We start from the raw sequence: 14,566 nt of genomic DNA, 5'->3' as shown, positions 1-14,566 counted from the left end.
GTACATATATGTATATTATACATACTTATATAGAACAAGGTTAAAAGAAAAGATATCCTCCAGTCAAATGAACCTAAAGACTCTCCTAGTCACTTCCCTAGTGGATTTATTACTGCATTTATTACTCCCACTATTTTAGCGAGAGTTTCCAAAGTTTCTCTTCACTGGCTTGGTTCATTACCGCTTGGCACAAGAAAATGTACAGAATGCTGCAATATTGTCTTGGGTAACAAGCTTAGCAACAGTCTGTGTATTAACAATATCAAATCTGTGAAACAATTTTCAGTTATAAAACACAAATCAAACATCCTGTTCTATACTTTACAGGACTTTATATTAAAAAGGTAGCTGCCAAATAAAGGAGACTACCTGAGCTTCACTGAGTGAATGAAGAAAAATTCTTCTTAGAAGAGAACCTACATGGTATAGAACCGTATCAAAATTGTGTGGGAGATCTCTCCCTTTCACAGGATGGAAACATCTATTTTAACAGGAATAACCTTTGTAATGGTAAGCCCCAGTGTATTATATATACGACGCACTACTCCTGTACTACACATACTGTACACTATGTTGCCTAAATGAATGTCAGAATCTAGCAACACATATAATTCAAGCTACATATTAATAAGGTTCTAGTGTTACTTGCACCCATATTATGCAATCTCAAACCTCAGGAGGAGTGAAGGAGACAAGCAGAAGATGCACTGAATGAACCCTCTTTTGATTTACTAAACTGCATAGCTGTTTTTACATGATGAGGGCAAGAATGACATTGATAATGTTAATACCATACAGTAGGCATATATCTTTCAGAAAGAGAATGTCTTAGAAAGAAGGATTCTTTTCAGACAATCTTTCTTCCTCTCTAGATTTTAACATTTAGGAAATTAAACATTTAAGCTGGTTCTGTCAGGTGCATTGTTTTTTTCCCCAGTGCTGCAGTATGATAATCACTGAAACATCTACAGAACAAACATGGATACAGCTATAAAGTTGAATAAAAATAATCTTCTAGTGAATTTGTAGCAGATTTAGTCACTCAAAGTGTACGTTCTTTGAAATGAACAGCAAAAGTACAGGTGCTGAACTCACTAGAAGCCAAGGTAAGCTGACACTTCCACTTTTCTGAAAGTTACAGAGTGAAGGGGTTGATTTAGGGACCAGAACCCCAGACACTGTCTTACTGATGGAAGGAGATGCTTTGACCCTGATGGGTGGCAAACCCTGGGAACAGAGCGCAGCTAGAAGGAAAACACAGACAGGTCGGCTCCCTAGAGACCACTGTGACCTAAGGGAGTTATGCAGGGACCTGATAACAAGAACAAAGCAAAACTTAGGACAGAATTATGGAATCCCTTTCTCTCTTGCTTGATGTTTGCTTAAGCCTTCTGAAAAATATATGCGTTTGTGTGATACTTTCTCTCTGTAGCCAATCATGAATTTACAACTGTAGTATGGACATACCAATGACCAATTACAAGCTGCCTTCTGATGTTATGTTAACCTATATAAAGAAAAGCTTTGTACAATAAATCGACACTTGGCTTGCATCAGGCCTTGTCCCGTCTCTCCATCGCAGCAACAGAGAATCAATCATAGAAGGCATGGGGTTGGAAGGAACCTTTAAAGCTCATCTACTCCAATCCTGTAACATATCCAGAACTGAGAAAAGATCTAGAATCTGTGTCCTGCACATAGCTCATTTTTATAGTTTCCTGTGAAGTCTGAAATAAGAACTATAATATATCCATAGGCTTCTAAAAGGGTGTGATGGTTTGAAACTGTCTTTTTAATTTTTCCTTGCAAAGTTCAGAACAGAGAAAGTGAAAGAGTGTAAATAAGTCACTATTGGGTGTAAGAAAGCAAAATAACGATTGTTCTAAACACTTCCATTGGATAGATAGAAATGTTTAAGAACTATTACCCAAAACAAAGTAGGCATTCTGCACATTCTGCGTTCGGCAGTGGGGGCAGTTGCTGGGCTGTCTGGCTGCTGTTTCTCCTTCTCTTCTGGCTGAAGATAACACGTACTGACCTTGGCAGCTAAGTTAACAACTTTCTGCTTAACTAACTCTGCTTCTCTGTCCAGGGGGGTCTGGGGGGAAGCTCCTGGGAGAGAGAGGCCCCTTTGGGAGGGTCCCCTTGGGGGGAAGCAAAGGGAGATCGATTGTGCTTTTTCTGTTGATTGTATATATTTGTGAATGTTGTGAATTTTGTATATTTGTACATATTCATTGCATTTCATTGTAGATTTTAGACTCTGCTTGTAAATACAGCTTTTCATTTGCTTCCAGACTGAGCTAGCCTGGTTATTGTTGGTGGGGGGGGGAATTTCAGCTCACACCAACACAAAGGGCTACAAACAGCCCTTTCCAGTTACTGCTGGAGCCATCAGTGCTCAATGACTAGAAAGACATATTTCTGCTTGTACTAGAATAACGGATCAGTAATAAAATTCTCTCAAACAGTAAGAATTCTCTCCTCGAAATCCACTTTATTCTATACTTGTCTTCTTTTTTTAAGCAGTAAGAGAGACAATTCCCAGTGGTCACATTACTGAGAATCCCTCAGCCAGAGCATTATGCACAGCTCTAAAGTTTTTACCTCTTACAAATATTTCCTGTAACCTACACATATCAGAATAAATTAGTCGTAGCCAAGATACATTTTCTGCTATTCAGTCCATTTCTTTCTTCTTAAAGTCCTGATCAGGTTGAATATTGCTTCATTCATTATGCGTTTTCACACATCTTTTCAAACCAAAAGATGAAAATTTCCTCAGACTGTTCTCTAAAATTCCTAGCACTGCTTGCAAATGACACACATTTATTGTATCTGTCCCTTGTGCCTCATTAAAATCATTGCTTAGGTTATTTGTATGTGCTGTGACACTACTTAGTAGCTCCTGGGTAGATATATATATGTAGATAACGCTTTTTCTCATTTTTATACACAAGCACACATATACATATATCTATAGTGAGAGACAGTGATGGATAAAAACAGAACATCCCACTTCTCCTCTAGCCATTCCTGACCTATTTTTCCTCACCCTCTTTCAGGCAACTTATTCTTAACCAAGACTAAGAATTAAACTTGTCAAACAACTTTTTGTACTGTTCCACTCACCTCTGCTCTACAGTTTCTTGGTATTCCCTCAATATCTCTAATGACTCCTTAATCCTTTTGCATTTTTTCCCTATTCCTCTGAAGAAGTCATGCAGTGACAAAACTTCCCCTTTTATTCACCTTCTGAGTGACGAATTAGTTCAACACAGCAGCAGCTGTGAACTGAAAGCACCTAGAAGAAATGTAAGTCAATCTGATGGCTCTCAAAAGTCATGTTGAACCTTTTAGGCTGTCTGTAAACTTGTACTCTGTTGCTCACTCATCATTAAATGTTCATAAAATGAGAACTACACACCACAAAATATTGAGAATTATTCCATGATTTTGTAAAATAATCCTTCATTATGAGCTTTTGGCTACAAACTCATGTAACGAATGATGGCAAGCTCCAGCTCTTCCACACAATAGGCCAATATAAAACCACTTCCTGACTGGCAAAAAAAAAACAACAAACCCCAACCCAAAACAAAACCAAACAAACCCCCACCCAACCAACCAAAAACTACAAACAAACAAAACAGAACCAAAAAGAACCCAAAACCAATCTTAAAAAGAATTACTGTCAACACATTTCTCACACTCACTGGCACTGTACTGACTCCTGGTTATGAAAAAACCTAACAAGTAAAACTACACAAGAGCAGGGACACAAAGCAATGAAGAATCACTGATGGGTCAAAGAAAAAAAAAAAGAAAACTGCAAATGTACAGGAGCTATTTTGGGAGTTCTGAGGTCCTTTGTTCACATTTACAGCTACTGAATCTTCATAAAATAACCACTCTACTGCAGCACTTGCAACTTACAGTGTAGATTCCTAATTAAATAAATTCAGATAGTCTACTGGCTGCCTTTTTCATTTGTAAATGAAAACAAATAGTAAGCAGAGTTGAAGTAATTTAAAAATAGCTGCTGAAGGGACTTTGGGAAGCCATCAGTCATTTTCCCTTCCACACAGAGGACAAACGTGCGTATATCTTTGTTTAAAGGCCCGCAATGATTGATATTCTGTAACTCTTACACGATTTCTGTAGCTTTCTTCAGAAGTCCTCCTGACATGGCAAATCAATTTCCTTGCTGCCATATGAGAAGGTAGAGGAAAACCAGGGGGGGAGGAATGATGATAAAATAATTTTTTTCCAGTCTGTGTTCACTATTATTTTTTGCAAAAAAACACATCTCCTTTGAGCATTCAATTTGCCTAAATAAACTAAAGCTAGCGCCCTTTCTGCTAATGTCCTGAATCTACAAAACCATACTTGAGAAACATAAGTGTCTAAAAACTTGAGAAATAAGTGTCTAAACTACATTTATTTTTCTTTTTACTTTTTTCTTTTTTTTTTTCTTGAGTTGCTACTTTTTCAAGAGTCAGGAATAGATGCATGCTTGCTTAATTGCAGTAGCTCAGGATAGCCAAGAAATAGATGGATGTGACTGCTCTTTAGTATTGTTTTCAGAGTTACTTGTGCATCTCTAAAATCCGTTGTGGCATGGTCCTTAAAATTCCCAGTTTCAAGGCAGCAAGCAAATCAAATGGACACATATGTGGACAGCTGAAAATGACACTATTATTTGCAAAGCTACATGCATATTTAAAGGATTCCAAAGGTATTGAAAAATATGTCTTGGAAGAGTTACATACTACTTATCTGCACATCTAGTCTTGCAAATCCAATTCCCGTGGTAAACTGCTGGCGAAAATATTAGTTGGGATGGGCAACCTTGTAGAATGTGAGTGCAACTTTTCAACTTGTCCTGTGCAAGACCCCTCTCTTATTTAGAGGAGTTACTGAGGTGGACTAATTGGTTTTAGGCAGCAATTGCCATCAATAGTATCTTGCTTTTAGTTTTCCAGATGATTTAAAAGTTTGCTCAAATACAAGCGTATTTGAGCACATAATAATTCCTTTTTAAAGAAGAGTGGAAAGCTCACTTTTGAATTTGCACGTAACTTTCAGGAGCCCTGTCAGTAGAGGTCTTCTCTTACATAAGTAACAAAAAAATATCTGTGAGAAACTGATTAGTACCCTGGCAAAACCAGGAGGAACACGCCTGTGTATTTTGGCATGTTTTGCAACTGATAGATTTGGCCAAACTTCTCGTGGCACAACTGAGGTTTTGCTGGTTTGGACCTTTCACATTTTTATTAGTTTGTTGGGGTTTTATGTTATCATTTCCCTGAAAGCAAACTGTGTTCTGCTCAAATGTTTCTTTCCCTACAACATCAAAAAAGTGCATATATAGATATACACATCTTTAGACACACGCTCCTATGTTAACAACAATGGAAATGCTCTTTATATAACTGATTCATTAAAAAAAAAAAAAAAGAAAAAAAAAGGTTCACATTCTTCAGCAATCTCAATATCTGAGCCAGCAGCTTCTTAAAAGTCATAGTTTTTAAGCACATTGTCAAGGCCCTTCTGCGTGTTTTTCGACTATTAGTAGACTTTCAACTTTTAGTTCAATTGCTAGAACTTTATAATTACGTAATTAAGGGGTGTTTTAAATACCTCACATATGATCTTTGCTACAAAAGTGTAATTTCTATTTTTGCCAACACTGTAGGCCAAAACTTTCCCGGATTTTATTGTTTCCCATATTTTGTTGTAGGAAATAACTTAATGCTACAAATTCCCAAAAGACATTCTACATAGTAGATAGTGAGATAAATTATTTATGACCACCATCTGAAGTAACAATCATTCTAAAAACTAGGAAAATAAAAGACAAAGTTTGTTTGTGGTACTTTCACAAACAAATAGAAGTTTATTTACACACTGTAAGTACCTATAACTACTGAGGAGGGGGTTGTAACATTTTAAAGCTACTTTTCCAAAACAAAGGTGGGTCTCCTAACACCTAATTTTTATTATTTCAAACTTTCTGTTATAAAATCCTGTTTTCAGATACAAATACACTTATTCAGACTCCTACTATTTAAACAAAGGTTTTTATAATAATTAGCTTCCAAAATGTTAATTTTTAGCTGTACTCAAAGCACAGGCATAGGGGGCAAAAGAATTTATTGCCATAATCTAGCAGCCTTATCATTGAAGAAAAAAGAAAAGCACCTGCTGCCAACAAACTTCATCAGGATATAGATTAAATATTCCTAATAATCCTCTATTAATACGGTCTAATGCTGCACAATGACTAACTTTACACAATTTGTAGAACATCCGAAAAAATACAAACACCTGGAAGAGACTGGAATTGAGGGAGACTTGAAGATCTGAGACTGTCCGGACAAGGAGGCTAAACTTTCTCTCACTAGCAGACAGGGAGAGAGAGAGAAGCAATGAGCAAAAGGAAGAGCAGTCTGATTAGCTGATTAGTTCCCTGTCCTGATTCCCCAGGACAGGGAACAAACTGCCAAAAACTCACCCCACATGATGGAAATCTATATTCATAAACTTCCTCTGCCCTAAAGCCTATAAAGTTTTCTGTCAGAACTCCCCAGCTATCATCTTCCTGCTACTCTGCAGAGGTGGATTCAGAAAAAAGCTTTCTTTCTCTCCTGTCAGCACTGTGTATAAAAATTTAAACATCTATTGGCATAAAGACTGGGTGGCCTAACTACTGACCTAAAGCCCCCCTCAATTCTTCTTGTCCTCAAGTATCCCTTCAATCTAAACCATCAATGTAAGTACTGAGACGGTAGGAGAATGATCCTGTAAACATCTGGTCAAAGCAACCACCCGAGAAGTAAGATGGTAGCATCCCAGACTGTATTTCATGGTTATTTAACTTTCACATGAAGTAGAGCAGATTCAAGAGAAGATGATGAAATTTCCACCCCTTACCAAACAAAGTGAAGTGGAACATATGTCTTCAGCTTCTTGCAAGAAAAATACAATGAAGAGAAACTTCCAAATACTGAATCGTTAGACCAAACATAACAAAAGTAAACATTTTTGGGTTTTATATATATATATATATATATATGTATATCACTTAGATTTTCAGGCAAGTGCACAATAAATAATGTGTTTTATTTGGAATGAAAAAGCAATTACTTGTTTCAAACAAATGTTACAATGTCTTCAATTAAGTAACTTTATTTTATCTTAGGACTTTTGTACATCATCTTTTTTTTCTTAATTGAAACAAAATTTGTTCAACCTTAACGCTAAGTAGTATGGAAAATATACCTCTGTCCTTTCATACTTAGCACTTTTACTGTCTCTTTTCATCTCAGATTCTCTTCTTTAAAATGGGAATAATTTGACCTTATCAAGGTTTTGAGAAGATAGATGAACATGCAAATAATCAAGAAAACTATGATTGCAAAGCTGTTGACACCATGAGCACCCTAGGAATCCTTGATTTAATTAATAACTTTGTTAGCATAGCAGGAAACTAAAAATAATGATAATAAAAAGCATAAGAAAATGGCAAGAGAACAAAATATTAAGTATCTGCACCGTATTTCCTCCCTATCCATTTTCTAGCAAGAAAAAAGCAGATTTATTGGAAAAATATTAGGCAGTTCTTCAACTAAATATGATCATATTCATAAAATATGTGGACTTAAAATTGCACAACCTTACTTCTAGTATTTCCTAATACATTAATACTTGATTTTGCAACTTTTAAGATTGTTTTCTGTCTGTAATGAAAACATTATGTACAATGTTCAAGATAAAGCAAATCCCCATGGAAGTTCATCTGCCTAGTTCAGGGTAACATTTATCTCTTAGTATTAAGAAATCAGCTTGGCATTCTGACATCTATCTCATTTACTTCTTTCAGCTAAAACCAGGCAAAGTCAGTGGTTTTGAGGCAAAACCAGATATAGAGCTCACATGGCTCCAAACAAAAAGCAGTTTTCACACGGCCTCTTATGAACTGAACAGAAACCAAGCAAGTCTGGCACAACTGAATGTTCTACAAGACACACACAAAGGGTCTAGTTCTGAGAGGTGCTGAAGGTCTCTGGGTACTGAGCACTGCAAGATCAGGCTCAAATTGCTAATGACTTTTCATGGAGTAGTGGGGATTAACCACAATGTGACTCTTGCAGTCATTTGCAGCCTGAATGAAACAGGAAAACCTCTTTTTGACTTTTCAAGGAAAGGGTTTGTGCCTTTTCCTTTTTGCTGAGAACAGCCCCTTTTCTTTTCCCTAGACAAAAAAAATGTTTTTTCTCACTAGGCTTTACTTGGAAAGGCTAAGGATGTGTCACCCCCTCCAGAGAATGACAGGCCAACAACTAGACCTTCTTTAACAGAGGACTAAGTTGTTGTAATACCGCCAATAAAAAACTATTGAGGTGGAATCAACCACAAAACCATGGGTCCTCTGTCCACCCAGCTCCCTTCCCAGGCACTAGAAACCTCAAATTCCTGCCCATGGTGACAGACTGGAGCAGTAGCCAAAAGAGCACACAGACATGGCTGATGCCCCCTCTACCTTCCAGGCGCATTCCTTTCCTAGGAAATCATAAAGAGCAATGGAGGAGGATCTTCTCTCCATTTGGTTTTCCAGGCTATAAATATAATCTCATCTAAGGCCACTGCTCTCTTTCTTGGGACTGATTTAATGTATTTTCATGTATTTTATGTAAGTTCATATACCACAATTATTACCGCAGCTACCACCATTAACTGTTTAAAGGTTGGACACAAAAAATTCCATACACTGTACCTTGAATTTATTATTTCTGAGAAAACCCTTAATCAAACTATATAATTAAGATGAGAGAAACACCATGAAGTGTTATTAACTGGAAGGTCTCTGAATACTGAGCATCAGTATAAAATGAAATCTGAAGGCTCAGACACTTGCTGTCCTTCTTTGGAACACAGCATCAGAGAGTCTGATGAATAAAAAATGAGCTTTGATTCAAGTGCTTACCTTAGAAAACTACACACAGACAGAATACGAATCTCCAAGGGTATGGCTTGCAAGGTCTTTTTAAATAAGGTAAGAAATACTTCAGTTTCCTAATTTTTCCCAGGGTTGTCAACAATGATACCTGTGGTCAGTGGCAAGTCTGCTAACTCAAATGATGTTTTAAAATACTAATAGGGATAGGCATTCTGAGCAGGAAAACAAAGTAAAAGGGTCCAAACTCACAGACTTTGCCTACCACTCCTCCATCAGGGTCAAACCATTTTCACTGTATAGCTACACATAAGTAGTTATCACTTACAGGCTCATAAAAATATTGAAAGTTTTGAGGTCCTCGCATGTATGTGAGATTCTTCTAAGTGCACCAAAAGGAAAACAGCATCTAGGACCTACCACAGTACTTATCTCATCCTTTTTTTTTTCCCCACAATCAATCATTTAAATACTAAGTAGGCCTTTATTCTGTGTGACCCTGCCATCAAAGTTGGTAGATAATGTTGAATTATCAGAGAAAGTGGTTCTATACCTTCTGAGGTAGCAAGGAAAGAGTATGCCCTCTGTACAGACCCAAGGAAAGGTAACTATTAGTATGCATGCCAGAAAAGCTTCATAGTACTGCAAAGAATCCTCCAGTCATCACTGCATTTACACGAGTTGCTGTTTGACTTGAGCCACAGTTTTAGGAGTAGCCAAGACCACAGAAGCAATAAAAGCTACAAATACTTCAGCAGAGGGGCTGAAATCTTTATTTGCAATCCTCAAGACAGCTGAGGATTTGGATTTGCTTCCAGTCACAAATAAACAAGTGTGGAACCTCGGAGCCTAAATGATGTGAAAGACCTAAATAGTACTAGTAAAATGGGGGAGAAAAACCCCAGGGTAAAGCCACCTTTTGAGGCCTGGTGTGTTCATATACTTGTGTGCACACACACAAAGCCAAATCCTACTTCTGTCCCTGCTACTAGCCTCTGCTGGCATTTATGTAGTACAAGTCTGGCCTGTTTTACAATGCAAAACAACGTATATATCCCTCCGCACTGCTAACTCTTGGACTGAGAGCTTAACAGAAACACAGCTTTAACACAGTTAAAATAGACATTTGTGTTAGTTTTGGGGTTTGGCAGGGGTTGGAGGGAGGGTTTACAGGATTTCCTTTGTTTGTTTGTTTGGTTTTGATTAAAAAATAAAAAGAAGATATGGCAAATATTGGTGATGTGATATTCACACCAAAGGAAAGATGTAACTTTCGCCTAACAATTTACAGATGCAGTGTTCAGCTCTACAGACAAACAGGATCACGTACATTAAGCAAATTGGATCATTACTCACAATAACTACCACTCCAATTTGTAGGTTATCTCATGAGTAGATGGTAACAGGCCAAAAAAAAAAAAACAAAAAAAAACACCACAAAAGCCTCACAAAACCCAAATATGTTTTACCTCAGCTAATCTCTTACACAATAAACTGATATTATGTCACCATTACTTAGAGGAATTTCAATCACAGACATCACATTACAGAGAGCAAAGTATAAAGGTTTTGAATGCTGTGGTTGTTCAGAAGAAACCTAGAGCCTCCCTTTTCCCTTCACAGGCAACAATTAATTAATTGCAAGAAACCTGGTCATTATGCAAATTAATTCAGTCCTGTGGTTGGTTATTGCAGCAGAGAAGGTTCTCACACTGTCCACATGAGTTCCCAAAAATAGCCACTAGCATCTGCTCTGTGCAGCCTACCCCAACAACTTTCCTTTTACTATTTGTTTCAGAAAGAGTCTTTCAATAAATTTATGGTTCCTGACACCAGAATTTCTAAAGGAGTAAAGCAATACCATTGTTAACAAGACCTCTTTGGCAAAGGCAAATAACTTTTCTGGTAACACTTATCTACAGTTTGTAAGATGACTTGCTGGACAAATTAACTAGTCTAGTTAATTTACTTCATATTAACTACTCTGATCTGCACTGCACATCTACACACAAATTCCTCTACTGTGTAGTTATGCCTTATATATTTAAGATATATAACTTAATTATAATCTTTTAATCATTCTAGTTAGTTATTTTAATACAAAATCTGTCCTAATGTTTAATAAAGCTCATTCTTCCACTTCTAAATTAGTTTGCCATTTCTATTTTAACATCTGGGGCTGTGCAACATCATATCTAGTTAAATTTTAACAAGGCAACTACCTCCTTCAGCAGGAAGAGCGTGCATTTCTTATCCAGAGGCAAAAAGCTATGCAATTTGAGTATTGCTTGGATAGAGAAAGACGATAAATGTAATATCTTCAGCTATTTTGGCCAGTAAACTGCTAGTATTATAAAAAGTTTGGCCACAACACAACAAAGAAGGAAGTTTCAAATAACTAACAAATTATTTGGTTTACTTTCTCTTTTGGTTTTTGTGTTTTAAAGTGTTTAAGTGTGTGCATTTTCTACTTTGTATACACATAACTGTAAAATAAGTTAGAGGAATGTCTTCTAGTTTCATAATTCACTCCTAACTCAGCCAACATCATGTAGACAAATATGTCCAAAACTGGAAGGTTTTAAAACCCTCTCTAACTTGTTTAAATAAAGCTTGTTTGCTTTATTTATAGAGAATTTTTATAAGGAAACACGTTTAAAATATTCTTACATACATCAAAATAACATTGACGTGGGAATTTGGGACATTCAAAGGTGAGTACTAACCATAAAAAAAAAAAAAACAAACCAAACCCTAGAAGCATGACAATATAAAATTTAGTCAGTGCCCTCCATATATAGTTCAACTGAACATTGCCTGCTTCTCTGGATAAACGAAATTACCACCAGTTGCTGAGTTTTGGGTGTTGTGGCATCAGCAAAATAAAGATAGTGGGTAAGTAAGACTAGTACTGGAGAAAATGCTTTGCTCATCTACTCTGTTTAAAACCTTAGTTCCAGCTGTCCCAAAGAACTGAAGGATATTTCTGTTAAAAAGATGAAGCTGTAGCAATAAAAGATGCCACAAAAGAAACTCTTGATTATTCTGAAATATTAGCTAGGAGGTGGATGGAGTAGGTATATTTTGGTTTAATGTCTATTGAAAACTTTAAGAGAAAATACAATGACAACTTAAAAAAAAAATCCATACTTTACTCACACTTAATTTGGTTTTGTTGTTGGGGTGGGGTTTTCTGTGTTGTTTTGGTGGTGGTGGTTTGTTGGTTTGGGTTTTTTTTTATTATTTTAAAATAAAACAGTATTATTTACTGAAGCAACAACTACCACTCATGAAGGCTAAGGTCAATGATGTAACAAGACTTAGACATTCTCCCACTTCAAGGATAGTCTTAATATATGATCCTTTCAAAGTATAGCTATTGTTGCCCTGAATGTAAAACACAGCTTTGGACAAACAGCCTCAGAATAAGACTCTATCTTAATAATAAAAATAACTGGGATTAGAATGCACCCTCAAATTTTAGCAGTGCAGAACCTTGTAGCACATTTTGAATTGTGAGATGACATAGTCTTAGAAGTAACATTCCAGTTCTATGACTTCCTTAACACACACTGTGCCCTGCAAGAAACAAATGTGACTACACACGCGCTAATTAAATACTTATAGTAAGTAAAAACTATGTGTCATCACAAAAGCAGTTTGCGTTTTGTTAAGATAAAATTCTCTTCTAAGTCTCTAAGTAGAAATCAGCCTCAAGGAGACAAGATAGTTAAACTCCCACATTATTATAGCTGAATAACTAGCCTTACATAGTCCTTTAAAACATAATTAGATACAGAAGCTGAAGTATTCATTAGCTCAAATAAGGTGATGATGCAATTCCCAAAAATCAAGAGAAGAAAGATCATGGAAATAAACAAGAAATATTTTAAATTGTGCTCTTTCTTTCACTTCTGCCTCCTCATTAGTATGGGATTGACGCTCTTTCCTCCAGCAGCAGGAGCCAAGCTCCCAAGTAAGTGGCACACTTTGTTCTATGTTCTTTCAGGATATGGAATTCCTTTCCTTGTATCCTCTAAAAAAGAGTTAAAACTCTCATCCTGACTCTCTTTGGCTGTATGAGAGAATTTCCAGCCGAACTCACATTACTAAGTGCCATAGGGTTACAAGTGACCCAATCATGTGTAAATGATCAGAACATGAGAAGAGAAGGAACGGTCTGATCAAGAGCAAAATTTATGTGCACTTACTCCCAGAATTCCATCACTGGAGAAGTGGCATTTTGTAAAGAGACTTGACTGCAGTTGCTCATATTAAGTTTTTGAAATTCCACACAGTTTTCTATAAAAGAACAAAAAAAAAAAAGTTTGCTGTATCAATATGTAAGTACATTTCTCATTGAGCATCTTCCAATTTATGCATATTGCAAAGCCACCATACTGTAACACAATTCCTCAATGTGGTTAAAGGATTTCTGGGTACACTAAAACATCAGAGCTACTACTTCTGCAAAATTATTTTGATCACCAGACCATAAGGTTGGCCCAGAAAAACACCCGTGCAGCATGCTACCTTCTCCTCTGACACTTTCCAAAGGTACAGTTGCAATGGCAAGGGCTACTAAAACATCTGATACCAAAGAAAGATGCTTTGGGAAACTGAGGCAGTTGATTGGGAGTTACAACATACTTCTACTCCAGCTGCCGGTTTGATGGGCAGTGCCAACACGTGGCTTATGAAACACTGCCAGCAACAAGTTTCCACTTTGCCTTAACATGGCAAGTGAAAGTCACTCTGGCTTGTTATCTCCCATATGGAGAAAGGAAATTAAAGCACCTCAGCATTGCTAAGTTGACATTTACTATTTGAATAGTAATCAACATTGCAAAGATCTTTTGCAGGGTTGCCAAAATTTGTACAGAAGCCTTCCACATTTATGGGGCCTATGACCAATTCCCTGACAATCTAAACTGCAAGATTTCACAGCTTTAGGTGTGCTCAGCAAACACAATGATAACCAATTAATAAAAACCATTAGAGTACAATTGGTACATGATTGGAAATTGAACAAATACAAGGCATAAATGCAAAACCTTTAGGAACCTGGAAATAAGGGTATTGATATTTATTCCTCCCCATGGATGTTTGTGATCCTCAAAAGCAATAGGTAGAGCACTACAGGCAAAAGTATCAGTGAGAGGACAGATGCAGAGCCCTATACTGCAAACTCTTATGAACACACACCTCATCTTTCATGTAAGCATTGTCCCTCAACATCTGCCATTTAAAAGACTTAATCCAAAATTCTACATTTAATATTTTCCTCTCCTTATTTCAGAGTGAAAGAGCAAGACTGTAACCTGTCATCAGCTCTTCAGTAGAATTCACTTTCTGTATTCAGGGATAATAGACATGATTGCAAATGGGAGTCTGAGGATTTAGTCAGAATATCCTATAGAATTAACAAAACTCAAAGTGTTCTGCTCTCTGGCATTACATTCTGCAGGAAAAATTGCTTACACAATGACTGAAACCAAAAGAGGTATGACTAAATCTTCAGTATTGGTGGTGACATGATTGGCCCATTTCCACAGACTTTTCTACCAGAATAATTTTGTTCCTGACATTTTAATACATGAATCAATT

At 36.7% G+C, this 14,566-nt stretch overlaps 1 protein-coding gene across 1 annotated transcript in view; it reads right to left on the bottom strand.

Moving 5' to 3' along the window:
- Positions 1 to 14,566, bottom strand: part of SLC6A11 (solute carrier family 6 member 11) — a 95,466-nt gene that overhangs the window by 76,849 nt on the left and 4,051 nt on the right. Inside the window, exon 4 of the mRNA XM_054387166.1 lies at positions 13,171 to 13,261. Coding sequence (XP_054243141.1) covers positions 13,171 to 13,261 — 91 coding nt within the window. The remainder of the gene's footprint in view (positions 1 to 13,170; positions 13,262 to 14,566) is intronic.

The sequence above is a fragment of the Indicator indicator genome, chromosome 15, assembly GCF_027791375.1.
Source record: "Indicator indicator isolate 239-I01 chromosome 15, UM_Iind_1.1, whole genome shotgun sequence".
Taxonomy (NCBI): domain Eukaryota; kingdom Metazoa; phylum Chordata; class Aves; order Piciformes; family Indicatoridae; genus Indicator; species Indicator indicator.
The sequence above is the reverse complement of the archived record's forward strand: the minus strand, read 5'-3'. Positions and strand labels throughout refer to the sequence as shown.